This window comes from Rhinichthys klamathensis, unplaced genomic scaffold, assembly GCF_029890125.1.
Source record: "Rhinichthys klamathensis goyatoka isolate OS25496 unplaced genomic scaffold, OSU_Roscu_1.1 h1tg000009l_1, whole genome shotgun sequence".
Lineage (NCBI taxonomy): Eukaryota > Metazoa > Chordata > Actinopteri > Cypriniformes > Leuciscidae > Rhinichthys > Rhinichthys klamathensis.
The window spans coordinates 4,496,157-4,521,886 of NW_026606562.1; the positions used below are offsets into that span (position 1 = coordinate 4,496,157).

The 25,730-nt window shown below is 35.7% G+C and overlaps 4 protein-coding genes and 4 long non-coding RNA genes across 8 annotated transcripts; all 8 read left to right on the forward strand.

Moving 5' to 3' along the window:
• The first annotated feature begins 1,052 nt into the window (after positions 1-1,052).
• On the forward strand, positions 1,053-2,691 carry LOC130094004 (uncharacterized). The gene is made up of 5 exons (XM_056260606.1): positions 1,053-1,204; positions 1,288-1,620; positions 1,754-1,891; positions 2,180-2,244; positions 2,438-2,691. Exons 1-5 carry the CDS (start codon positions 1,141-1,143, stop codon positions 2,525-2,527), a joined length of 690 nt encoding a protein of 229 aa, XP_056116581.1. The 5' UTR covers positions 1,053-1,140; the 3' UTR covers positions 2,528-2,691.
• A 1,423-nt stretch (positions 2,692-4,114) lies between these two features.
• On the forward strand, positions 4,115-5,517 carry LOC130094544 (uncharacterized). Its single transcript, XM_056260878.1, has 4 exons — positions 4,115-4,128; positions 4,399-4,757; positions 4,856-4,984; positions 5,238-5,517. The coding sequence occupies exons 1-4, from the start codon at positions 4,115-4,117 to the stop codon at positions 5,378-5,380; spliced, it is 645 nt and encodes a 214-aa protein (XP_056116853.1). The 3' UTR covers positions 5,381-5,517.
• Positions 5,518-8,674: 3,157 nt separating this feature from the next.
• Positions 8,675-9,406, forward strand: LOC130094094 (uncharacterized). Its single transcript, XR_008807966.1, has 3 exons — positions 8,675-8,800; positions 9,089-9,153; positions 9,347-9,406. It is a non-coding gene; the product is annotated as an uncharacterized LOC130094094 (long non-coding RNA).
• A 1,841-nt stretch (positions 9,407-11,247) lies between these two features.
• On the forward strand, positions 11,248-14,712 carry LOC130094552 (uncharacterized). The gene is made up of 4 exons (XM_056260891.1): positions 11,248-11,281; positions 11,389-11,715; positions 11,814-11,942; positions 14,591-14,712. The coding sequence occupies exons 1-4, from the start codon at positions 11,257-11,259 to the stop codon at positions 14,710-14,712; spliced, it is 603 nt and encodes a 200-aa protein (XP_056116866.1). The 5' UTR covers positions 11,248-11,256.
• A 238-nt stretch (positions 14,713-14,950) lies between these two features.
• Positions 14,951-16,408, forward strand: LOC130093988 (uncharacterized). The gene is made up of 5 exons (XM_056260605.1): positions 14,951-15,075; positions 15,153-15,485; positions 15,611-15,748; positions 16,037-16,101; positions 16,295-16,408. Exons 1-5 carry the CDS (start codon positions 15,012-15,014, stop codon positions 16,382-16,384), a joined length of 690 nt encoding a protein of 229 aa, XP_056116580.1. The 5' UTR covers positions 14,951-15,011; the 3' UTR covers positions 16,385-16,408.
• A 1,732-nt stretch (positions 16,409-18,140) lies between these two features.
• On the forward strand, positions 18,141-18,750 carry LOC130094083 (uncharacterized). Its single transcript, XR_008807965.1, has 3 exons — positions 18,141-18,200; positions 18,299-18,427; positions 18,682-18,750. It is a non-coding gene; the product is annotated as an uncharacterized LOC130094083 (long non-coding RNA).
• A 2,308-nt stretch (positions 18,751-21,058) lies between these two features.
• On the forward strand, positions 21,059-22,903 carry LOC130094072 (uncharacterized). Its single transcript, XR_008807964.1, has 5 exons — positions 21,059-21,211; positions 21,289-21,621; positions 21,761-21,897; positions 22,273-22,337; positions 22,531-22,903. It is a non-coding gene; the product is annotated as an uncharacterized LOC130094072 (long non-coding RNA).
• Positions 22,904-24,838: 1,935 nt separating this feature from the next.
• On the forward strand, positions 24,839-25,274 carry LOC130094105 (uncharacterized). Its single transcript, XR_008807967.1, has 2 exons — positions 24,839-24,878; positions 24,986-25,274. It is a non-coding gene; the product is annotated as an uncharacterized LOC130094105 (long non-coding RNA).
• Positions 25,275-25,730: the final 456 nt, after the last annotated feature.

Genomic DNA, 25,730 nt, shown 5'->3' on the forward strand with positions numbered 1-25,730 from the left:
TCTGTTTAGAGGCGGCCAGACCTTTGGTGCGCCCCCCAAACGACACGAAAAGCTGCTCAGCGCGTCTGAACGCGGCAGCGCGCGTAGTGTACAATCTCAGAGCCCGCACCGGGCAGAGGAGATTGGCGTCGCGCTCACTATCGGATGAAGGCAGAGCCGATAGGGAAATAATCTGAGCCCTGAACGGGGTACCAATCGCCTTCGGGACATAGCCATGTCTAGGTTTGAGAATGACAACAGAATCATTCGGACCAAACTCGAGACACGCGGCGCTGGATGAGAGCGCGTGAAGATCCCCCACGCGTTTTACTGAGGACAGAGCCGTCAGAAAAACGGTTTTGAGCGAGAGGTATTTTAGGTCCACAGACTCCAGCGGTTCGAACGGGGGTGCTTTCATAGCTTCGAGAACTATAGAAAGATCCCAGATAGGAACCGAAGGGGGGCGCGGAGGGTTCATCCTCTTAGCTCCCCTGAGGAAGCGGATGACTAACTCGTCTTTGCCCAGGGACTGAGCGCGTCGGGGTTCAGAGAACGCCGCGACGGCTGCCACGTAAACCTTGAGAGTGGAGGGGGACCTGCCCTTGTCCAGCATCTCTTGAAGGAAAACAAGCAAAGACGGCACCTCGCATGACCTTGGGTCCAGATGTTTGTTGGTGCACCATTTTGAGAACACAGACCATTTAGAAGCATAGAGCCTTCTCGTGGAAGGTGCTCTAGCCTGTATGATAGTGTTTCTTAAACACTGCATGTTTTACCACTAAACATCTGAACACACACATTGCACATTGATGGCTTTGGTTTCCTCTGTTCATCAAGATATCATCAGATGTTTTCTTTGAGCATGAGTCTTTACAATGGCATTTTAGTCAAAGTTCAATCTGATGTCACCTGGTGCTGGTAGCAAAAAAAAGAAATAAATAAAATTGAATATGATTATGTGTTTTTTTATGAGGAAATCAAAATGCACACATCTGTGTATTCAAGTAAAAAACACTGGCATATTAACACAAACTATATCTTCTAATTACTTGTTGATTTAAACATCTAAGATTGATGATGCTTTCAGAGAAGCCCAGCTCTGACTTCCCCTCTCGTCTGTGTGGTCGAGGTTTGTGTTTCCTCACAGTACGAGATGTGTGAATGATCACTATAGCAGATATTATTCATCTGGATCAGATCATGAAGATCATACAGCTGCAGATCTGTGAGTTTCTCATGTCACATTTGATTGAGTCAGTTTTATTTTGATTTTATATCTTAATAAATGTGTTTTTATTTCTGTCATAGATCTGTTCATGTTGTATCAAGCCACAGAGAGTCTAACAAACACAGCAGTAACTTTAGGATCTGATGTGATTATAACCTGTGATCTTGATATAGAGGAGATTTACTGGTACAAACTGAAATTACCGGATCCTCCAGTGTTGATCTTACGCACTTTCAGCAGCACAACTGAAGGAGGTAAATATGAAAACAGCATCTTTATTCACAAATACTCAGCGAAAACTAACAGTCGTCTGTTCATCAAGAATATCACCATTGATGAATTAGGAGTTTATTATTGTGTGAAAACTAGTGAACCACTAAAATTCAACAACGGCACCAAAATCTACATCAGCGGTGAGTTATTTTATCATTTCATGTCTTTATAAACCACATGGATTCCTTGAAAATACTGTATGAAGATCTAATAATAGTTTTATTGTTCTGTTAAAGACTGAAATTGAAAGATTAAACTTCAAACATTTTACAGACTTTGTCCATAATAATATTACAGACTCGGTCCACAGGAATCAGACAGATGACGCTCCACAACACCAGATACCATGGAGAAATATGACCATCATCATATCTGTCCTGCTGAATGTGCTTCTGATCATTGCATTAATAGGTTTGTTCTTGTTTTACTACAGTAAAAGTGTCAGTGAACTAAGAAGACAAACTCTAGATCTACACAAATGTAGCCGGTTCACACAGAATGTGTTTTTCTATTCCACTGCGATACTTTTGCATTGTTTTTTAATGTAAACACACACTACACTAATTTAACTGTTGCGCTCACGTCTGTCTTCTTTTGCAGCGTCTCGTGCGAGACATGCCGCTCTGAAAATGCTAAAAAAGTTTAACTTTTAAAAAACGCATCTCTCGAGACACCTCTCAGATATCCAGTGTGTTTCAGGTTTGGTGAAGAGATTCATTGATGCAACTGGAAAATCTGCTGCTCAAAACTCAAATAATCCACAGGTAAGATGCATCTTCAATATTAATATATGTTATCTTATTTTGTCCTCTATTATCCCGGTGATTCTTACAGTGCAACTTCAAGCTGCATACACAAGATTCATTAAATGATCTGAAATGTTTATGACCAGCTGACTGTACATTATGTCTAATATACTGTATATGTCCATTCATATATAATATGGTCCTCTTTCAGTGTGCTGAAGTTGATTTCTTCATGAGCTCCAGAAACACCAGGCCTAGTCAGGAGCAGAGCACTACTGTCTACAGCCAATGTACGATGTGATACGTGTTATGAATATAAAGTGTACCTACATATGTTTTTTTTTTTTTACAAACTAAAATTGACTGTTATTATATTTTAAATGTGTGGATTTTAATTTCCATTTTCATTTATGAGTTTGCTGATTTGTATGTAAATATGCAGTGTGTATGATAGTAACACTTTTTGCTGGTGTTTTAAGTGGAGATCTTCCTTATATATAATAATATAATCATTGTTCTCTCTCTATTATAAGTGCGCTGACATGCTCAGCAGTAAAAGTTGTAAACCTCAAAATGAGCTTTTTTGGGGCTGAAGCAGCTTTTTATCAGTAAAAATGTAGTTATTCCTGATATTAAATCACACTTCACATTAAACAATTTTTTGAAATCATGACATTTTCTGCTAGTTTATTTTTTACAGAGATTTGACTAAGCTTGAACACATGTCAATAAATCTAAAGTTATATTCTGGCATGCATATTAATAATTTTAAATATTTTTTTCACATATTTAAAAACATCTTCTGCTCTCTGTTTTGTGGTTAACACAAGCATGGTTTCGTGCAAATGAAGTGTTCCACTGGTTTGGTCACTTGATGAACAACACGATCACACACACTCGCATGCATCAAGCAGTTTAAACTTTAACCAAGTGAACATGACATGAAACACCATGAAAACACTTTACAATTATGATCCATTTGTTAAACTTAACCATCATGAACTAACAACAAAATAAAAAAAGAAATACTTCTACCGCAGTTATTATTTTAGTTCATGCTAATTTAATTTTTAATTGAAATTTAATGAAGTACATTATTAAAAACACAAGCTGTATCTGTTAATATTATTTAATGAACCTGAGCGAACATGAACCAACAATGAACAGCTGAATTTGTATTAACTAACATTAACATTCACGAGTTCACATTTACATCAATTAAACAGAGTAAAGATTATGCGTATTTGGCGTGCTGTCCAGGGGGAGGGCTCCGAGCTCGGAAATTTTTGCCCGAACCCAGAGTGCTCCCCCTTGTTGTAAGAGTATTTAGGAGAAGAAGTGAGGAGATGGGGTGGTGGAGGGATGCTGTTAGACTGTCAAAGAACTGAGTTAAGTTTGCTGAATATATACCTCTTACCTCATTGATTGGGAGTGTGCTCCACTCGTGTCTAATTAGGCTTGATTACCTGAATGTGCTCCACATGTGTTTAATTATCTGAACATGCTCCTCCCGAACTTTGTTAGGAAACATCATAAGATGAATAAATTGTATAACAAATGTTAGAAATAAGTTTCACACTTCTTAATATTTTCTAGTTAAAAAGAAGTACTAGGCAAAAGGAAATTCAATCCAGATTAATTAAAATACATAGAGTACTGACTTGCCTCGAGGATAAATATTGTTTATGGTTGTAATATTAAGAGACAGAAACTTAAAACCTAATCTAAACTTATGAGTTAATAATCAAAGAACGAGAATAGATGAAGAAAACATCATATTTGTGTTTGAATGACACTGAAAAAAAGAAAACTGGGCTGTTCTCAGTGTCTTGGGTCCTTTTGCTGCAGTGAATTAGAGATAAATATATATTTTTAAAGACAAGAAATGATGTATAGGTCAAGGTTTGAGTTTTGAACAAATAGACACCAGAACTAAACGTGTGGCCAGAGCAAACCTGCCTTTAACTTCCTCTTGACTGTGGTTAAATCACACTATCCGTCTGACAGCTCTGAGGTAAAGTTACATCTCTACAGTCGTGTGAAAGAAACAAGTGTGTTAACATCATGAAGATTGTGCAGCTTCGCCTCTGTGAGTTAATGTACTTTATCAATATATGATTGTTCTTTATAAGTTGATTTATAATGTTTAATGACACAATAATCCATTTTTAGTGTGTGTGTGTGTGTGTGTGTTTATTTCACAGATCTGCTCATATGGTGTGAAGCTGCGGAGACTTTAACTGATCAACTAACAGATTTGGGTCAAAATGTGTCTATAAACTGTGATTTTGGTGTAAAGGAGGTTAACTGGTTATTACTGAAACTTCCAGATTCTCCGGTTGTCATATTACTCTCTTCCACAGCTTCAGCTCCTTTTTACTACAGTAAAGCTTTTAGGCAGAAATATTCAGTGCAAAGTAATCATCGCCTGTTCATAAATAATGTCACTATTGATGATTTAGGACTTTATTACTGTGAGACCAAAGACGCTCCTCCAAAATACAGCGACGGCACCAGAATACACATCAGCGGTGAGTGAACATTCAGTGATCATCAAGCTAAACACTTAATCACTGTTAGACAAATACATATGAGATATTAATATTAAACCCCTTCAATGAATACACAGTACCAAGTCCAGCTGCAGAGATCCAGAATCATACAGCGGTGAAGAACATTGAGAGGAATCAGACACATTGGCAGATTATTATCTTCATATCTGCTCTGTTGAACGCTGTTCTGATCATAGTGGTCATAGGTGAGCTCTTTGGTGAAATTATACATGTATGTCTCCAAATGTGGACATTGTGCTCTTGAATTCTCACTATAATATCAGTATGTTATTTAAAAAGAATATGTTAAGAATATGTTAACAGCTCTTGCAGTTACAGCTCTTTATAGTGACTACAATTGTTATGTTACAGAAAGAACAAAACCATGAAATGTGAGTGAATAAATAATGTTTTTGTCTGAACTACTCATTTAATGTTAAATCTTATTTCACTTTTAAGGACTATTAAAGATGTTTGTTCATGCAAGAAACGGAGACGACTTGAAACAATTTCAAAGTACAGACCTACAAAATCTTCAAGATATGGATTTCGAACAACCTCAAGACTCAACACAAACACTGATATGTTACATGAAAATATAAAGTAACACAATATGTCTTCCTCTATGTTAAAGTATAAAGCTTATAAATATGGTTATAATTATGCATATGTGCTGATATTCAGGCCAACAGTGCGACTGAGAGCTTGATATTGATTTATACATAAATGTATGTGCTGTTTAGGGGCAAGTAATATATAACCAATTATGCATGTGAGATTTTCATTTTCATAATATATCCTAGAATCAGAAATATGTGACCAGAAATAATGTTTTCATGTTTCCTGCTGCTGTTCAATGCTTTTGGAGTTTGTTTATTTCTATTGAAACAAAAAAATGAATCCACATTACAAAGGAAACGCCTCCTGACCACAAGAGGGCAGTGTTGAGCAAGAGAACCAGGATTTTTTTTTTTTTTTACTGACAATAAATCAAAAACATTGACTATATTGACTACATTGCCTATAAGTGTACAAAATAAAACCAAGTTGCATTTCCGTTGTGTTGTGAACCTTGTTTGTTCACTGCATGTGCTTTAAAAACACAAGGTAAAAATATGTAAGGACTAAATCTAAGGATGTGGATTTTGTCTATTTGCTAAATTTAGGTCATATTAAAACTTATTTAGAGACCTTTATCATGTGTTCATCATTTATTTTACTGTGTTGTAAATGTATTTTATGTATAGGTTTATTATCAGTAAAATCACTGTTCATAAGCATAGACAGTAAAAGACTGCGACCCCATTGATTTCAACGGAGAGAATTGAAGGCCAATAGAAGCACTCACTTCCTGATAGCCAAGCGAACTGCGCAGGCTCAAACTGAGCTTGACGACGTAGATGTGACGTGAGTAACCTGTCTGACAGTTGTACGTCTTCTAGTAGCTGTGCCAAGAGGAATCTGAATCATTCCCTTACGAATCTTGCAGAGCCGGAGATCGTGAGTAGGAGCTGTCCATGAGCAGCAACTTTATGACTCTCTATGGGCTTCTCCCTTGACTTTATGCCTCCACGTCCCCCCGATTGCCTGCGAGCTTCTACTTACGGTAATTTCTCTTGTGTGCGACAGAGAGTCGCGTGTTATGACGCAATCGTTAGCCTATTTTTACAAAAACGGCTTCTATGGGGCCATAACATAAGATACAAAGTAATGGAGCCTTTTATACATTGTTGTGTTTCTTTAGAAATAAATAATGGACAAATGGAGTCTTTAAACTTGCATCCCATGCCAGGCTATGTGCCTAAAGTGCCATCTAATGTGGCACGGCCTATGGTTCTGCAGGCTTCCGCCTCAGATGTAAAGTTATTCGCTGTCAAAGTGACGCCAAAATGAATGGGAGTCAATGGGATGCTAACAGCAGGTGATAGTCTGCTACAATGGCGGCTCCCAGAGGAAGCTTCAGTTTCCGGCGGATGGATTACCCCCTTGTTCATAAGAGGTAAACTTGTGAAGCCCCGCCCCTTTTCAGCGCTGCGCTCGATGTGTCTTCCGGTTTGGATTTCCAGAGCATGAATGTAAGATCTTATGGATTTTTGAGTGAAATCTTCCTGGGCCGACATTTGTTATGACATCCACTTCAAACATTACAACGCTCATGATAAGCTTCCGTTAACAATAAGTAAATGACTACAGTTAATTACAGTTAATTACTCTTTGACAGCGATGCCATAGAAATATACAGAGCTTCGGCAAAAACTGAAGTAAAATTCTCTTTCACTTGCCCCTTCCAAAACAAGAAAAAAACACTTCTCCCGGACAAGCAAACAAGCGTAAATGTCAAGCGCTGAAATGCAAAGTTGAACCAAAGTTAACCATTATTAAATGTTGATCAATTTAAAGACTTAAAGTAATAATAATAATAGGTTAAGCTTATTATTTTTCCTTTACCTTTTTCTGCTCTGTGCCCCAGAAAGCTTAAATAGTCGGGACAGACTTAAAGTAGTCGGAGGGTGAGCGGTTGATATTGATATAGCCTAATAAAATAATCAATTAAAATGTTAAACAATAGTTAAATAAAAACATTTCCTTTCATAATTTTTAACAAATATTTTGTGTTTATTTATAAAGTTTTATTAGGCTAAGATTTTCAAATAATTATTTTGCCACAATGCACATGTAGAGGCGAGAAGGGGGGCGATGAAAGTGTCATGATTCTTATCACACGTGATTGGTCAAGGCAAGGTACGCAACGATCGACACGATGATTGCTCAGTTTGCAAAGTAAATCACAAATCACACCTCATAGAGACGAGTGGTTTAAATGGTTCAAGTGCAAAATGACAAACACCCGTGTCTTGTTGCAGTGATTGGCGTGAAAAGAGACAATAAAACCACAGAGGACCGGGAAGCACACAGCCAGTCAGAGATGCACATTGATGGCTTTGGTTTCATCTGTTCATCAAGATATCATCAGATGTTTTCTTGAAGCATGAGTCTTTGCAATGGCATTTTAGTCAAAGCTCAATCTGATGTCACCTGGTGCTGGTAGCAAAAAATAAATAAATACAATTTTTTAATGATGTGTTTTTTTGAGGAGCAAATCAAAATTCACACATCTGTATATTCAAATAAAACACACTGGCATATTAACACAAACTATATCTTCTAATAACTTGTTGATTTAAAGCACTAAGAATGATGATGTTGTCAGAGAAGCCCAGCTCTGACTTCCCCTCTCGTCTGTGTGGTCGAGGTTTGTGTTTCCTCACAGTACGAGATGTGTGAATGATCACTATAGCAGATATTATTCATCTGGATCAGATCATGAAGATCATACAGCTGCAGATCTGTGAGTTTCTCATCTCACATTTGATTGAGTCAGTTTTCTTTTATATCTTAATAAATGTGTATTTCTTTCTGTCATAGATCTGTTCATGTTGTATCAAGCCACAGAGAGTCTAACAAACACACCAGTAACTTTAGGATCTGATGTGATTATAACCTGTGATCTTGATATAGAGGAGATTTACTGGTACAAACTGAAATTACCGGATCCTCCAGTGTTGATCTTACGCACTTTCAGCAGCACATATGAAGGAGGTAAATATGAAAACAGCATCTTTATACACAAATACTCAGTGAAAACTAACAGTCGTCTGTTCATCAAGAATATCACCATTGATGAATTAGGAGTTTATTATTGTGTGAAAACTAGTGAACCACTAAAATTCAACAACGGCACCAAAATCTACATCAGCGGTGAGTTATTTTATCATTTCATGTCTTTATAAACCACATGATTGAGTCATTATTGAATATAACGTATGAAGAACTAATAATAGTTTCATGGTTCTGTTAAAGATTGAACTTCAAACCTTTTACAGATTTTTTCCAAAATAATATTACAGACTCGGTCCACAGGAATCTGACAGATGACGCTCCACAACACCAGATACCATGGAGAAATATGACCATCTTCATATCTGTCCTGCTGAATGTGCTTCTGATCATTGCATTAATAGGTTTGTTCTTGTTTTACTACAGTAAAAGTGTCAGTGAACTAAGAAGACAAACTCTAGATCTACACAAATGTAGCCGGTTCACACAGAACGTGTTTTTCTATTCCGCTGCGATACTTTTGCATTGTTTTTTAATGTAAACACACACTACACTAATTTAACTGTTGCGCTCACGTCTGTCTTCTTTTGCAGCATCTCGTGCGAGACATGCCGCTCTGAAAATGCTAAAAAAGTTTAACTTTTAAAAAACGCATCTCTCGAGACACCTCTCAGATATCCAGTGTGTTTCAGGTTTGGTGAAGAGATTCATTGATGCAACTGGAAAATCTGCTGCTCAAAACTCAAATAATCCACAGGTAAGATGCATCTTCAATATTAATATATGTTATCTTATTTTGTCCTCTATTATCCCGGTGATTCTTACAGTGCAACTTCAAGCTGCATACACAAGATTCATTAAATGATCTGAAATGTTTATGACCAGCTGACTGTACATTATGTCTAATATACTGTATATGGTCATTCATATATAATATGGTCCTCTTTCAGTGTGCTGAAGTTGATTTCTTCATGAGCTCCAGAAACACCAGGCCTAGTCAGGAGCAGAGCTCTACTGTCTACAGCCAATGTACGATGTGATACGCATTATGAATATAAAGTGTACATACATATGCTTTTTTTTTTTTTTTACAAAATAAAATTTACTGTTATTATGTTTTAAATGTGTGAATTTTAATTTATAATTTCCATACATAATTTCCGTTTGCAGTGTGGATAGTAACACTTTTTGCTGGTACTGTTTTAAGTGGAGATCTTGCTTATATATAATAATATAATCATTGTTCTCTCTCTATTATAAGTGCGCTGACATGCTCAGCAGTAAAAGTTGTAAACCTCAAAATGAGCTTTCTTGAGGCTGAAGCTACACTGTAAAAAACATCTGTAGAAATTACAGTATTACTGGCAGCTGCTTGCCAGTAACTTACTGTAGTTTTAAATTGATGTTATTTACTGGCAACAGTTTGTTCAAAGTTAAATGAACATTAAACATTAACAAGTCTTTATCTTTACAGAATAAAACTAAAATAACAGCCTCATGCAAAGCATTCTGGGAACCAAAATCTGAAGGAAAAAAACAGAAAAAGGTTGATGAAGATTTCTGGTTCCCAGAATGCTTTGCATTAGATTGTTATTTTATAATTTTATTCTGTAAAGACAAATACTTGTTAATGTTTAATGTTCATTTAACTTTGAACAAACTGTTGCCAGTAAATATACATCAATTTAAATCTACAGTAAGTTACTGGCAAACAGCTGCATAATTACAGCAATTTTTTTTACAGTGTACTTTTTTTATGAGCAGTTATTCTTGATATTAAATCACACATCACATAACATTGTCAAGAAAATAAATGTAAATAAATTTAACGATATTTTCTGCATGCATAATAATTGTTTTTAATATTTTTTCACATTTTTAAAAACATCTACCTTTTGCACAGGTTTTTTTTGTGGTTAACACAAGCATGGTTTCGTGCAAATGAAGTGTTCCACTGGTTTGGTCACTTGATGAACAACACGATCACACACACTCGCATGCATCCAGCGGTTTCAACTTTAACCAAGTGAACATGACATGAGACACCATGATAACACTTTACAATTATGTTTCCAAAAGTTAACCTCATTAGTTATCATGAACTAACAATAAAAAAGGAAATACTTCTACAACAGTTATTAATTTTAGTTCATACTAATTGAATTGTTATTGCAATTTATTGAAGTATTAAAACACAAGCTGTATTTGTTAATATTATTTAATGAACCTGAGCTAACATGAACTAACTGCTGAATTTGTATTAACTAACATTAACAAAGAATAAGATTAACTAACATTAACAAAGAATAAGATTAACTAACATTAACAAAGATTAATAATTTGTAAAACAAATGTTAGAAATAAGTTTCACACTTCTTACTATTTTCTAGTTAAAAAGAAGTACTAGACAAAAAGAAATTCAATCCAGATTAATTAAAATACATAGAGTACTGACTTGTCTTCAGGATAAATATTGTTTATGGTTGTAATATCAAGAGACAGAAACTAAAAACCTCATCTAAACTTATGAGTTAATAATCAAAGAACGAGAATAGTTGAAGAAAACATCATATTTGTGTTTGAATGACACTGGAAAAAAAGAAAACGGGCTGTTCTCAGTGTCTTGGGTCCTTTTGTTGCAGTGAATTAGAGATAAATATATATTTTTTTAAAGACAAGAAATGATGTATAGGTCAATGGTTGAGTTTTGAACAAATAGACACCAGAACTAAACGTGTGGCCAGAGCAAACCTGCCTTTAACTTCCTCTTGACTGTGGTTAAATCACTCTATCCGTCTGAAAGCTCTGAGGTAAAGTTACATCTCTACAGTCGTGTGAAAGAAACAAGTGTGTTAACATCATGAAGATTGTGCAGCTTCGCCTCTGTGAGTTAATGTACTTTATCAATATATGATTGTTTTTTTGTAAGATCATTTATAATGTTTAATGACACAATAATCCATATTATGTGTGTGTGGTGTTTATTTCACAGATCTGCTCATATGGTGTGAAGCTGCGGAGACTTTAACTGATCAACTAACAGATTTGGGTCAAAATGTGTCTATAAACTGTGATTTTGGTGTAAAGGAGGTTTATTGGTTTTTGCTGAAACTTCCAGATTCTCCGGTTGTCATATTACTCTCTTCCACAACTTCAGCTACTTTTTACTACAGTCAAGCTTTTAGGCAGAAATATTCAGTGCAAAGTAATCATCGCCTGTTCATAAATAATGTCACTATTGATGATTTAGGACTTTATTACTGTGAGACCAAAGACGCTCCTCCAAAATACAGCGACGGCACCAGAATACACATCAGCGGTGAGTGAACATTCAGTGATCATCAAGCTAAACACTTAATCACTGTTAGACAAATACATATGAAATATTAATATTAAACCCCTTCAATGAATACACAGTACCAACTCCAGCTGCAGAGATCCAGAATCATACAGCGGTGAAGAACATTGAGAGGAATCAGACACATTGGCAGATTATTATCTTCATATCTGCTCTGGTGAACGCTGTTCTGATCATAGTGGTCATAGGTGAGCTCTTTGGTGAAATTATACATGTTTGTCTCCAAACGTGGACATTGTGCTCTTGAATTATCACTATAATATCAGTATGCTATTGTACATTTTTTAAATAACAGCTCTTGCAGTTAAAGCTCTTTATAGTGACTACAATTGTTATGTTACAGAAAGAACAAAACCATGAAATGTGAGTGAATAAATAATGTTTTTGTCTGAACTACTCATTTAATGTTAAATCTTATTTCACTTTTAAGGACTATTAAAGATGTTTGTTCATGCAAGAAACGGAGACGACTTGAAACAATTTCAAAGTACAGACCTACAAAATCTTCAAGATATGGATTTTGAACAACCTCAAGACTCAACACAAACACTGATATGTTACATGAAAATATAAAGTAACACAATATGTCTTCCTCTATGTTAATGTATAAAGCTTATAAATATGGTTATAATTATGCATATGTGCTGATATTCAGGCCAACAGTGCGACTGAGAGCTTGATATTGATGTATACATAAATGTATGTGCTGTTTAGGGGCAAGTAATATATAACCAATTATGCATGTGAGATTTTCATTTTCATAATATATCCTAGAATCAGAAATATGTGACCAGAAATAATGTTTTCATGTTTCCTGCTGATGTTCAATGCTTTTGGAGTTTGTTTATTTCTATTGAAACAAAAAAATGAATCCACATTACAAAGGAAACGCCTCCTGACCACAAGAGGGCAGTGTTGAGCAAGAGAACCAGGATTTTTTTTTTTTTTTACTGACAATAAATCAAAAACATTGACTATATTGACTACATTGCCTATAAGTGTACAAAATAAAACCAAGTTGCATTTCCGTTGTGTTGTGAACCTTGTTTGTTCACTGCATGTGCTTTAAAAACACAAGGTAAAAATATGTAAGGACTAAATCTAAGGATGTGGATTTTGTCTATTTGCTAAATTTAGGTCATATTAAAACTTATTTAGAGACCTTTATCATGTGTTCATCATTTATTTTACTGTGTTGTAAATGTATTTTATGTATAGGTTTATTATCAGTAAAATCACTGTTCATAAGCATAGACAGTAAAAGACTGCGACCCCATTGATTTCAACGGAGAGAATTGAAGGCCAATAGAAGCACTCACTTCCTGATAGCCAAGCGAACTGCGCAGGCTCAAACTGAGCTGGACGACGTAGATGTGACGTGAGTAACCTGTCTGACAGTTGTACGTCTTCTAGTAGCTGTGCCAAGAGGAATCTGAATCATTCCCTTACGAATCTTGCAGAGCCGGAGATCGTGAGTAGGAGCTGTCCATGAGCAGCAACTTTATGACTCTCTATGGGCTTCTCCCTTGACTTTATGCCTCCACGTCCCCCCGATTGCCTGCGAGCTTCTACTTACGGTAATTTCTCTTGTGTGCGACAGAGAGTCGCGTGTTATGATGCAATCGTTAGCCTATTTTTACAAAAACGGCTTCTATGGGGCCATAACATAAGATACAAAGTAATGGAGCCTTTTATACATTGTTGTGTTTCTTTAGAAATAAATAATGGACAAATGGAGTCTTTAAACTTGCATCCCATGCCAGGCTATGTGCCTAAAGTGCCATCTAATGTGGCACGGCCTATGGTTCTGCAGGCTTCCGCCTCAGATGTAAAGTTATTCGCTGTCAAAGTGACGCCAAAATGAATGGGAGTCAATGGGATGCTAACAGCAGGTGATAGTCTGCTACAATGGCGGCTCCCAGAGGAAGCTTCAGTGTCCGGCGGATGGATTACCCCCTTGTTCATAAGAGGTAAACTTGTGAAGCCCCGCCCCTTTTCAGCGCTGCTCTCGATGTGTCTTCCGGTTTGGATTTCCAGAGCATGAATGTAAGATCTTATGGATTTTTGAGTGAAATCTTCCTGGGCCGACATTTGTTATGACATCCACTTCAAACATTACAAAGCTCATGATAAGCTTCCGTTAACAATAAGTAAATGACTACAGTTAATTACAGTTAATTACTCTTTGACAGCGATGCCATAGAAATATACAGAGCTTCGGCAAAAACTGAAGTAAAATTCTCTTTCACTTGCCCCTTCCAAAACAAGAAAAAAACACTTCTCCCGGACAAGCAAACAAGCGTAAATGTCGAGCGCTGAAATGCAAAGTTGAACCAGAGTTAACCATTATTAAATGTTGATCAATTTAAAGACTTAAAAGTAATAATAATAATAGGTTAAGCTTATTATTTTTCCTTTACCTTTTTCTGCTCTGTGCCCCAGAAAGCTTAAATAGTCGGGACAGACTTAAAGTAGTCGGAGGGTGAGCGGTTGATATTGATATAGCCTAATAAAATAATCAATTAAAATGTTAAACAATAGTTAAATAAAAACATTTCCTTTCATAATTTTTAACAAATATTTTGTGTTTATTTATAAAGTTTTATTAGGCTAAGATTTTCAAATAATTATTTTGCCACAATGCACATGTAGAGGCGAGAAGGGGGGCGATGAAAGTGTCATGATTCTTATCACACGTGATTGGTCAAGGCAAGGTACGCAACGATCGACACGATGATTGCTCAGTTTGCAAAGTAAATCACAAATCACACCTCATAGAGACGAGTGGTTTAAATGGTTCAAGTGCAAAATGACAAACACCCGTGTCTTGTTGCAGTGATTGGCGTGAAAAGAGACAATAAAACCACAGAGGACCGGGAAGCACACAGCCAGTCAGAGATGCACATTGATGGCTTTGGTTTCATCTGTTCATCAAGATATCATCAGATGTTTTCTTGAAGCATGAGTCTTTGCAATGGCATTTTAGTCAAAGCTCAATCTGATGTCACCTGGTGCTGGTAGCAAAAAATAAATAAATACAATTTTTTAATGATGTGTTTTTTTGAGGAGCAAATCAAAATTCACACATCTGTATATTCAAATAAAACACACTGGCATATTAACACAAACTATATCTTCTAATAACTTGTTGATTTAAAGCACTAAGAATGATGATGTTGTCAGAGAAGCCCAGCTCTGACTTCCCCTCTCGTCTGTGTGGTCGAGGTTTGTGTTTCCTCACAGTACGAGATGTGTGAATGATCACTATAGCAGATATTATTCATCTGGATCAGATCATGAAGATCATACAGCTGCAGATCTGTGAGTTTCTCATGTCACATTTGATTGAGTCAGTTTTCTTTTATATCTTAATAAATGTGTATTTCTTTCTGTCATAGATCTGTTCATGTTGTATCAAGCCACAGAGAGTCTAACAAACACACCAGTAACTTTAGGATCTGATGTGAATATAACCTGTGATCTTGATATAGAGGAGATTTACTGGTACAAACTGAAATTACCGGATCCTCCAGTGTTTATCTTACGCACTTACAGCAGCACATATGAAGGACCTAAAAATGAAAACAGCATCTCTGAACACAAATACTCAGTGAAAACTAACAGTCGTCTGTTCATCAAGAATATCACCATTGATGAATTAGGAGTTTATTATTGTGTGAAAACTAGTGAACCACTAAAATTCAACAACGGCACCAAAATCTACATCAGCGGTGAGTTATTTTATCATTTCATGTCTTTATAAACCACATGATTGAGTCATTATTGAATATAACGTATGAAGAACTAATAATAGTTTCATGGTTCTGTTAAAGATTGAACTTCAAACCTTTTACAGACTTTGTCCATAATAATATTACAGACTCGGTCCACAGGAATCAGACAGATGACGCTCCACAACACCAGATACCATGGAGAAATATGACCATCTTCATATCTGTCCTGCTGAATGTGCTTCTGATCATTGCATTAATAGGTTTGTTCTTGTTTTACTACAGTAAAAGTGTCAGTGAACTAAGAAGACAAACTCTAGATCTACACAAATGTAGCCGGTTCACACAGAACGTGTTTTTCTATTCCGCTGCGATACTTTTGCATTGTTTTTTAATGTAAACACACACTAAACTCATTTAACTGTTGCGCTCACGTCTGTCTTCTTTTGCAGCATCTCGTGCGAGACATGCCGCTCTGAAAATGCTAAAAAAGTTTAACTTTTAAAAAACGCATCTCTCGAGACACCTCTCAGATATCCAGTGTGTTTCAGGTTTGGTGAAGAGATTCATTGATGCAACTGGAAAATCTGCTGCTCAAAACTCGAATAATCCACAGGTAAGATGCATCTTCAATATTAATATATGTTATCTTATTTTGTCCTCTATTATCCCGGTGATTCTTACAGTGCAACTTCAAGCTGCATACACAAGATTCATTAAATGATCTGAAATGTTTATGACCAGCTGACTGTACATTATGTCTAATATACTGTATATGGCCATTCATATATAATATGGTCCTCTTTCAGTGTGCTGAAGTTGATTTCTTCATGAGCTCCAGAAACACCAGGTCTAGTCAGGAGCAGAGCACTACTGTCTACAGCCAATGTACGATGTGATACGCGTTATGAATATAAAGTGTACCTACATATGCTTTTTTTTTTTTTTTACAAAATAAAATTTACTGTTATTATGTTTTAAATGTGTGAATTTTAATTTATAATTTCCATATATAATTTCCGTTTGCAGTGTGGATAGTAACACTTTTTGCTGGTACTGTTTTAAGTGGAGATCTTGCTTATATATAATAATATAATCATTGTTCTCTCTCTATTATAAGTGCGCTGACATGCTCAGCAGTAAAAGTTGTAAACCTCAAAATGAGCTTTCTTGAGGCTGAAGCAGCTTTTTTTATGAGCAGTTATTCTTGATATTAAATCACACATCACATAACATTGTCAAGAAAATAAATGTAAATAAATTTAACGATATTTTCTGCATGCATAATAATTGTTTTTAATATTTTTTCACATTTTTAAAAACATCTACCTTTTGCACAGGTTTTTTTTTTTGTGGTTAACACAAGCATGGTTTCGTGCAAATGAAGTGTTCCACTGGTTTGGTCACTTGATGAACAACACGATCACACACACTCGCATGCATCAAGCGGTTTCAACTTTAACCAAGTGAACATGACATGAAACACCATGATAACACTTTACAATTATGTTCCATTTGTTAAAGTTATCCTCATTAGTTATCATGAACTAACAATAAAAAAGGAAATACTTCTACAGCAGTTATTAATTTTAGTTCATGCTAATTGAATTGTTATTGAAATGTATTGAAGTATTAAAACACAAGCTGTATTTGTTAATATTATTTAATGAACCTGAGCTAACATGAACTGCTGAATTTGTATTAACTAACATTAACAAAGATTAATAATTTGTATAACAAATGTTAGAAATAAGTTTCACACTTCTTACTATTTTCTAGTTAAAAAGAAGTACTAGTCAAAAAGAAATTCATTCAGATTAATTAAAATACATAGAGTACTGACTTGTCTTGAGGATAAATATTGTTTATGGTTGTAATATTAAGTGACAGAAACTTAAAACCTCATCTAAACTTATGAGTTAATAATCATGGGTTAGAACGAGAATAGATGAAGAAAACATCATATTTGTGTTTGAATGACACTGAAAAAAAGAAAACGGGGCTGTTCTCAGTGTCTTGGGTCCTTTTGCTGCAGTGAATTAGAGATAAATAGTTTTTTAAAGACAAGAAATGATGTATAGGTCAAGGTTTGAGTTTTGAACAAAGAGACACCAGAACTAAACGTGTGGCCAGAGCAAACCTGCCTTTAACTTCCTCTTGACTGTGGTTAAAGCACACTATCCGTCTGAAAGCTCTGAGGTAAAGTTACATCTCTTCAGTCGTGTGAAAGAAACAAGTGTTTTAACATCATGAAGATTGTGCAGCTTCACCTCTGTGAGTTAATGTACTTTATCAATATCTGATTGTTCTTTATAAGTTGATTTATAATGTTTAATGACACAATAATCCATATTTAGTGTGTGTGTGGTGTTTATTTCACAGATCTGCTCATATGGTGTGAAGCTGCAGAGACTTTAACTGATCAACTAACAGATTTGGGTCAAAATGTGTCTATAAACTGTGATTTTGATGTAAAGGAGGTTAACTGGTTATTACTGAAACTACCAGATTCTCCGGTTCTGATATTCATATTACTCTCTTCCACAGGTTCAGCTACTTTTTACTACAGTCAAGCTTTTAGGCAGAAATATTCAGTGCAAAGTAATCATCGCCTGTTCATAAATAATGTCACTATTGATGATTTAGGAGATTATTACTGTGTGACCAAAGATGCTCATCCAAAATACAGCGACGGGACCAGAATACACATCAGCGGTGAGTGAACATTCAGTGATCATCAAGCTAAACACTTAATCACTGTTAGACAAATACATATGAGATATTAATATTAAACCCCTTCAATGAATACACAGTACCAACTCCAACTCCAGAGATCCAGAATCATACAGCGGTGAAGAACATTGAGAGGAATCAGACACATTGGCAGATTATTATCTTCATATCTGCTCTGTTGAACGCTGTTCTGATCAGAGTGATCATAGGTGAGCTCTTTGGTGAAATTATACATGTATGTCTCCAAACGTGGACATTGTGCTCTTGAATTCTCACTATAATATCAGTATGTTATTTAAAAAGAATATGTTAAGAATATGTTAACAGCTCTTGCAGTTACAGCTCTTTATAGTGACTACAATTGTTATGTTACAGAAATAACAAAACCATGAAATGTGGGTTGAATAAATAATGTTTTTGTCTGAACTACTCATTTAATGTTAAATCTTATTTCACTTTTAAGGACTATTAAAGATGTTTGTTCATGCAAGAAACGGAGACGACTTGAAACAATTTCAACGTACAGACCTACAAAATCTTCAAGATATGGATTTGGAACAACCTCAAGACTCAACACAAACACTGATATGTTACATGAAAATATAAAGTAACACAATATGTCTTCCTCTATGTTAATGTATAAAGCTTATAAATATGGTTATAATTATGCATATGTGCAGATATTCAGGCCAACAGTGCGACTGAGAGCTTGATATTGATGTATACATAAATGTATGTGCTGTTTAGGGGCAAGTAATATATAACCAATTATGCATGTGAGATTTTCATTTTCATAATATATCCTAGAATCAGAAATATGTGACCAGAAATAATGTTTTCATGTTTCCTGCTGATGTTCAATGCTTTTGGAATTTGTTTATTTCTATTGAAACAAAAAAAATGAATCCACATTACAAAGGAAACGCCTCCTGACCACAAGAGGGCAGTGTTGAGCAAGAGAACCAGGATTTTTTTTTTTTTTACTGACAATAAATCAAAAACATTGACTATATTGACTACATTGCCTATAAGTGTACAAAATAAAACCAAGTTGCATTTCCGTTGTGTTGTGAACCTTGTTTGTTCACTGTGCTTTAAAAACACAAGGTAAAAATATGTAAGGACTAAATCTAAGGATGTGGATTTTGTCTATTTGCTAAATTTAGGTCATATTAAAACTTATTTAGAGACCTTTATCATGTGTTCATCATTTATTTTACTGTGTTGTAAATGTATTTTATGTATAGGTTTATTATCAGTAAAATCACTGTTCATAAGCATAGACAGTAAAAGACTGCGACCCCATTGATTTCAACGGAGAGAATTGAAGTCAAATAGAAGCACTCACTTCCTGATAGCCAAGCAAACTGCGCAGGCTCAAACTGAGCTGGACGACGTAGATGTGACGTGAGCAACCTGTCTGACAGTTGTAAGTCTTCTAGTTGCTGTGCCAAGAGGAATCTGAATCATTCCCTTCCGAATCTTGCAGAGCCGGAGATCGTGAGTAGGAGCTGTCCATGAGCAGCAACTTTATGACTCTCTATGGGCTTCTCCCTTGACTTTATGCCTCCACGTCCCCCCGATTGCCTGCGAGCTTCTACTTACGGTAATTTCTCTTGTGTGCGACAGAGAGTCGCGTGTTATGATGCAATCGTCAGCCTATTTTTACAAAAACGGCTTCTATGGGGCCATAACATAAGATACAAAGTAATGGAGCCTTTTATACATTGTTGTGTTTCTTTAGAAATAAATAATGGACAAATGGAGTCTTTAAACTTGCCTCCCATGCCAGGCTATGTGCCTAAAGTGCCATCTAATGTGGCACGGCCTATGGTTCTGCAGGCTTCCGCCTCAGATGTAAAGTTATTCGCTGTCAAAGTGACGCCAAAATGAATGGGAGTCAATGGGATGCTAACAGCAGGTGATAGTCTGCTACAATGGCGGCTCCCAGAGGAAGCTTCAGTTTCCGGCGGATGGATTACCCCCTTGTTCATAAGAGGCAAACTTGTGTAGAGGCAAACCTTTTCAGCGCTGCTCTCGATGTGTCTTCCGGTTTGGATTTCCAGAGCATGAATGTAAGATCTTATGGATTTTTGAGTGAAATCTTCCTGGGCCGACATTTGTCATGACATCCACTTCAAACATTACAAAGCTCATGATAAGCTTCCGTTAACAATAAGCAAATGACTACAGTTAATTACAGTTAATTACTCTTTGACAGCGATGCCATAGAAATATACAGAGCTTCGGCGAAAACTGAAGTAAAATTCTCTTTCACTTGCCCCTTCCAAAACAAGAAAAAAACACTTCTCCCAGACAAGCAAACAAGCGTAAATGAAACGAAAGTGTCATGATTCTTATCACACGTGATTGGTCAAGGCAAGGTACGCAACGATCGACACGATGATTGCTCAGTTTGTAAAGTAAATCACAAATCACACCTCATAGAGACGAGTGGTTTAAATGGTTCAAGTGCAAAATGACAAACACCCGTGTCTTGTTGCAGTGATTGGCGTGAAAAGAGACAATAAAACCACAGAGGACCGGGAAGCACACAGCCAGTCAGAGATGCACATTGATGGCTTTGGTTTCATCTGTTCATCAAGATATCATCAGATGTTTTCTTTAAGCATGAGTCTTTGCAATGGCATTTTAGTCACAGCTCAATCTGATGTCACCTGGTGCTGGTAGCAAAAAATAAATAAATACAATTTTTTAATGATGTGTTTTTTTGAGGAGCAAATCAAAATTCACACATCTGTGTATTCAAATAAAACACACTGGCATATTAACACAAACTATATCTTCTAATTACTTGTTGATTTAAAGCACTAAGAATGATGATGTTGTCAGAGAAGCCCAGCTCTGACTTCCCCTCTCGTCTGTGTGGTCGAGGTTTGTGTTTCCGCTCACAGTACGAGATGTGTGAATGATCACTATAGCAGATATTATTCATCTGGATCAGATCATGAAGATCATACAGCTGCAGATCTGTGAGTTTCTCATCTCACATTTGAATGAGTCAGTTTTCTTTTATATCTTAATAAATGTGTATTTCTTTCTGTCATAGATCTGTTCATGTTGTATCGAGCCACAGAGAGTCTAACAAACACACCAGTAACTTTAGGATCTGATGTGAATATAACCTGTGATCTTGATATAAAGGAGATTTACTGGTACAAACTGAAATTACCGGATCCTCCAGTGTTGATCTTACGCTCTTTCAGCAGCACATATGAAGGAGGTGAATATGAAAACAGCATCTCTGAACACAAATACTCAGTGAAAACTAACAGTCGTCTGTTCATCAAGAATATCACCATTGATGAATTAGGAGTTTATTATTGTGTGAAAACTAGTGAACCACTAAAATTCAACAACGGCACCAAAATCTACATCAGCGGTGAGTTATTTTATCATTTCATGTCTTTATAAACCACATGATGGAGTCCATATTGGATATACTGTATGAAGAACTAATAATAGTTTTATTGTTCTGTTAAAGACTGAAATTGAAAGATTGAACTACAAACCTTTTACAGACTTTGTCCAAAAGAATATTACAGACTCGGTCCACAGGAATCAGACAGATGACGCTCCACAACACCAGATACCATGGAGAAAATGACCATCTTCATATCTGTCCTGCTGAATGTGCTTCTGATCATTGCATTAATAGGTTTGTTCTTTTTTTACTACAGTAAAAGTGTCAGTGAACTACAAGGAGACAAACTCTAGATCTACACAAATGTAGCCGGTTCACACAGAACGTGTTTTTCTATTCCGCTGCGCTACTTTTGCATTGTCTTTTAATGTAAACACACACTAAACGTGTTTAACTGTTGCGCTCACGTCTGTCTTCTTTTGCAGCGTCTCGTGCGAGACATGCCGTTCTGAAAATGCTAAAAAAGTTCAACTTAAAAAAAAAAGCATTTCTATAGACACTTTTTTCTGAATCTCACATTTTTCACAGTAAAACACATTCTCTGTGAATCGGCTCTTGGACTGTGACAATGTGTGAATTCAGTGATGTTTCATATTCAGTGTGTTTCAGGTTTGATGAAGAGATTCATTGATGCAACTGGAAAATCTGCTTCTCAAAACTCGAATAATCCACAGGTAAGATGCATCTTCAATATTAATATATGTTATCTTATTTTGTCCTCTATTATCCTGGTGATTCTTACAGTGCAACTTCAAGCTGCATACACAAGATTCATTAAATGATCTGAAATGATGATGACCAGCTGACTGTACATTATGTCTAATATACTGTATATGTCCATTCATATATAAAATGGTCCTCTTTCAGTGTGCTGAAGTTGATTTCTTCATGAGCTCCAGAAACACCAGGCCTAGTCAGGAGCAGAGCACTACTGTCTACAGCCAATGTACGATGTGATACATGTTATGAATATAAAGTGTACCTACATATGTTTTTTTTTTTTACAAACTAAAATTGACTGTTATTATGTTTTAAATGTGTGGATTTTAATTTCCATTTTCATTTATGCGTTTGCTGCTTTGTATGTAAATGTGCAGTGTGTATGATAGTAACACTTTTTGCTGGTACTGTTTTAAGTGGAGATCTTGCTTATATATAATAATATAATCATTGTTCTCTCTCTATTATAAGTGCGCTGACATGTTCAGCAGTAAAAGTTGTAAACCTCAAAATGAGCTTTCTTGGGGCTGAAGCAGCTTTTTATCAGTAAAAAATGTAGTTATTCCTGATATTAAATCACACTTCACATAAATTTTTTTTTTGAAATCATGACATTTTCTGCTAGTTTATTTTTTACAGAGATTTGACTAAGCTTGAACAAATGTCAATAAATCTAAAGATATTTTCTGGCATGCATATTCATATTTTTAAATATTGTTTCACATATTTAAAAACATCTAACTTTTGTGGTTTTCTTTTTTGTGGTTAACACAAGCATGGTTTCGTGCAAATGAAGTGTTCCACTGGTTTGGTCACTTGATGAACAACACGATCACACACACTCGCATGCATCAAGCGGTTTCAACTTTAACCAAGTGAACATGACATGAAACACCATAATAACACTTTACAATTATGATCCATTTGTTAAACTTAACCATCATGAACTAACAATAAAATAAAAAAAGAAATACTTCTACAGCAGTTATTATTTTAGTTCATGCTAATTTAATTTTTAATTGAAATTTAATGAAGTACATTATTAAAAACACAAGCCTTATCTGTTAATATAATTTAATGAACCTGAGCGAACATGAACTAACAATGAACTGCTGAATTTGTATTAACTAACATTAACAAAGATTAATAAATTGTATAACAAATCAAAATGAAATTCAATCCAGATTAATTAAAATACATAGAGTACTGACTTGCCTCGAGGATAAATATTGTTTATGGTTGTAATATTAAAGGAGAACTCCGGCGCAAAATGAACCTTTGGTCTATTTACACATTGTTACCTAGTCAACCGTTATCTGAGATTTGTTTTCATGATTATCGAATGTAAATAGTTTTATCTCTACAAACCGTTTAGCCTATAAAGCTAGGATAACGCTAGTATATTGGGCATAGTGTAATGACAAATAAAAATCGCTTGTTAATACCACTAACAAGGCTGAAAATAGCCCACACTAACACGGTAGCATAATGAGGGTCCCTACCTTCAAACCGAAGCATTGAGAACTTTGTCAGTGTCCAGACAGTTTAATAAGAAGATATTTTAAACATACAGTCAACTTCGCGTATACAGGCAGAAGCCATCTTTGAAATACAGCCTTTACCAGTCGATCTACGAACGCCGATCCAAGCCTGCTGTTCGCGCTCACCTTATCACAACTTATAGCTCGTTCACATCTCACCAGCGCACTTGGATCGGCGTTCGTAGATCAACTGGTAGAGACTCTTTTTCAAAGATGGCTTCTGCCTGTATACGCGAAGTTGACTGTATGTTTAAAATATCTTCTTATTAAACTGTCTGTACACTGACAAAGTTCTCAATGCTTCGGTTTGAAGGTAGGGACCCTCATTATGCTACCGTGTTAGTGTGGGGCTATTTTGAGCCTTGTTAGTGGTATTAACAAGCGATTTTTATTTGTCATTACACTATGCCCAATATACTAGCGTTATACTAGCTTTATAGGCTAAACTGTTTTTAGAGATAAAACTATTTACATTCGATAATCATGAAAACAAATCTCAGATAACGGTTGACTAGGTAACAATGTGTAATTAGACCAAAGGTTCATTTTGCGCCGGAGTTCTCCTTTAAGAGACAGAAACTTAAAACCTCATCTAAACTTATGAGTTAGAACGAGAATACAGTTGAAGAAAACATCATATTTGTGTTTGAATGACACTGAAAAAAAGAAAACGGGGCTGTTCTCAGTGTCGTGGGTCCTTTTGTTGCAGTGAATTAGAGATAAATATATATATATTTTTAAAGACAAGAAATGATGTATAGGTCAAGGTTTGAGTTTTGAACCAATAGACACCAGAACTAAACGTGTGGCCAGAGCAAACCTGCCTTTAACTTCCTCTTGACTGTGGTTAAAGCACACTATCCGTCTGAAAGCTCTGAGCTAAAGTTACATCTCTACAGTCGTGTGAAAGAAACAAGTGTTTTAACATCATGAAGATTGTGCAGCTTCACCTCTGTGAGTTAATGTACTTTATCAATATATGATTGTTCTTTATAAGTTGATTTATAATGTTTAATGACACAATAATCCATATTTAGTGTGTGTGTGTGTTTATTTCACAGATCTGCTCATATGGTGTGAAGCTGCGGAGACTTTAACTGATCAACTAACAGATTTGGGTCAAAATGTGTCTATAAACTGTGATTTTGATGTAAAGGAGGTTAACTGGTTATTACTGAAACTACCAGATTCTCCGGTTCTGATATTACGCACTTTCTCATCTGCAGCTCCTCATTACTACAATAATAGATTTAGACACAAATATTCAGTGCAAAGAAAACCTCATCTATTCATAAATAATGTCACTATTGATGATTTAGGACTTTATTACTGTGTGACCACAGACGCTCCTCCAAAATACAGCGACGGCACCAGAATACACATCAGCGGTGAGTGAACATTCAGTGATCATCAATCTAAACACTTAATCACTGTTAGACAAATACATATGAAATATTATTATTAAACCCCTCCAATGAATACACAACTCCAACTCCAGATCCAGAATCATACAGCGGTGAAGTACATTGAGAGGAATCAGACACATTGGCAGATTATTATCTTCATATCTGCTCTGTTGAACGCTGTTCTGATCATAGTGATCATAGGTGAGCTCTTTGGTGAAATTATACATGTATGTCTCCAAACGTGGACATTGTGCTCTTGAATTCTCACTATAATATCAGTATGCTATTGTACATTTTTTAAAGAATATGTTAACAGCTCTTGCAATTACAGCTATTTATAGTGACTACAATTGTTATGTTACAAAAAGAACAAAACCATCAAAAGTGGGTGAATAAATAA

Bases quoted from the DNA above. Each gene is read 5' to 3' on its own strand.
- LOC130094552 (XM_056260891.1), top strand. From the start codon at position 11,257: ATGAAGATTGTGCAGCTTCGCCTCT. The intron at 11,716-11,813 runs GTGAGTGAACAT...ATGAATACACAG, and splicing joins CACCAGAATACACATCAGCG to TACCAACTCCAGCTGCAGAG. The intron at 11,943-14,590 runs GTGAGCTCTTTG...GTCTTGTTGCAG, and splicing joins TCTGATCATAGTGGTCATAG to TGATTGGCGTGAAAAGAGAC.
- LOC130093988 (XM_056260605.1), top strand. From the start codon at position 15,012: ATGATCACTATAGCAGATATTATTCATCTGGATCAGATCATGAAGATC. The intron at 15,076-15,152 runs GTGAGTTTCTCA...TTTCTGTCATAG, and splicing joins GATCATACAGCTGCAGATCT to ATCTGTTCATGTTGTATCAA. The intron at 15,486-15,610 runs GTGAGTTATTTT...AACCTTTTACAG, and splicing joins CACCAAAATCTACATCAGCG to ACTTTGTCCATAATAATATT.
- LOC130094544 (XM_056260878.1), top strand. The intron at 4,758-4,855 runs GTGAGTGAACAT...ATGAATACACAG, and splicing joins CACCAGAATACACATCAGCG to TACCAAGTCCAGCTGCAGAG. The intron at 4,985-5,237 runs GTGAGCTCTTTG...TTCACTTTTAAG, and splicing joins TCTGATCATAGTGGTCATAG to GACTATTAAAGATGTTTGTT.
- LOC130094004 (XM_056260606.1), top strand. From the start codon at position 1,141: ATGATCACTATAGCAGATATTATTCATCTGGATCAGATCATGAAGATC. The intron at 1,205-1,287 runs GTGAGTTTCTCA...TTTCTGTCATAG, and splicing joins GATCATACAGCTGCAGATCT to ATCTGTTCATGTTGTATCAA. The intron at 1,892-2,179 runs GTTTGTTCTTGT...AGTGTGTTTCAG, and splicing joins TCTGATCATTGCATTAATAG to GTTTGGTGAAGAGATTCATT.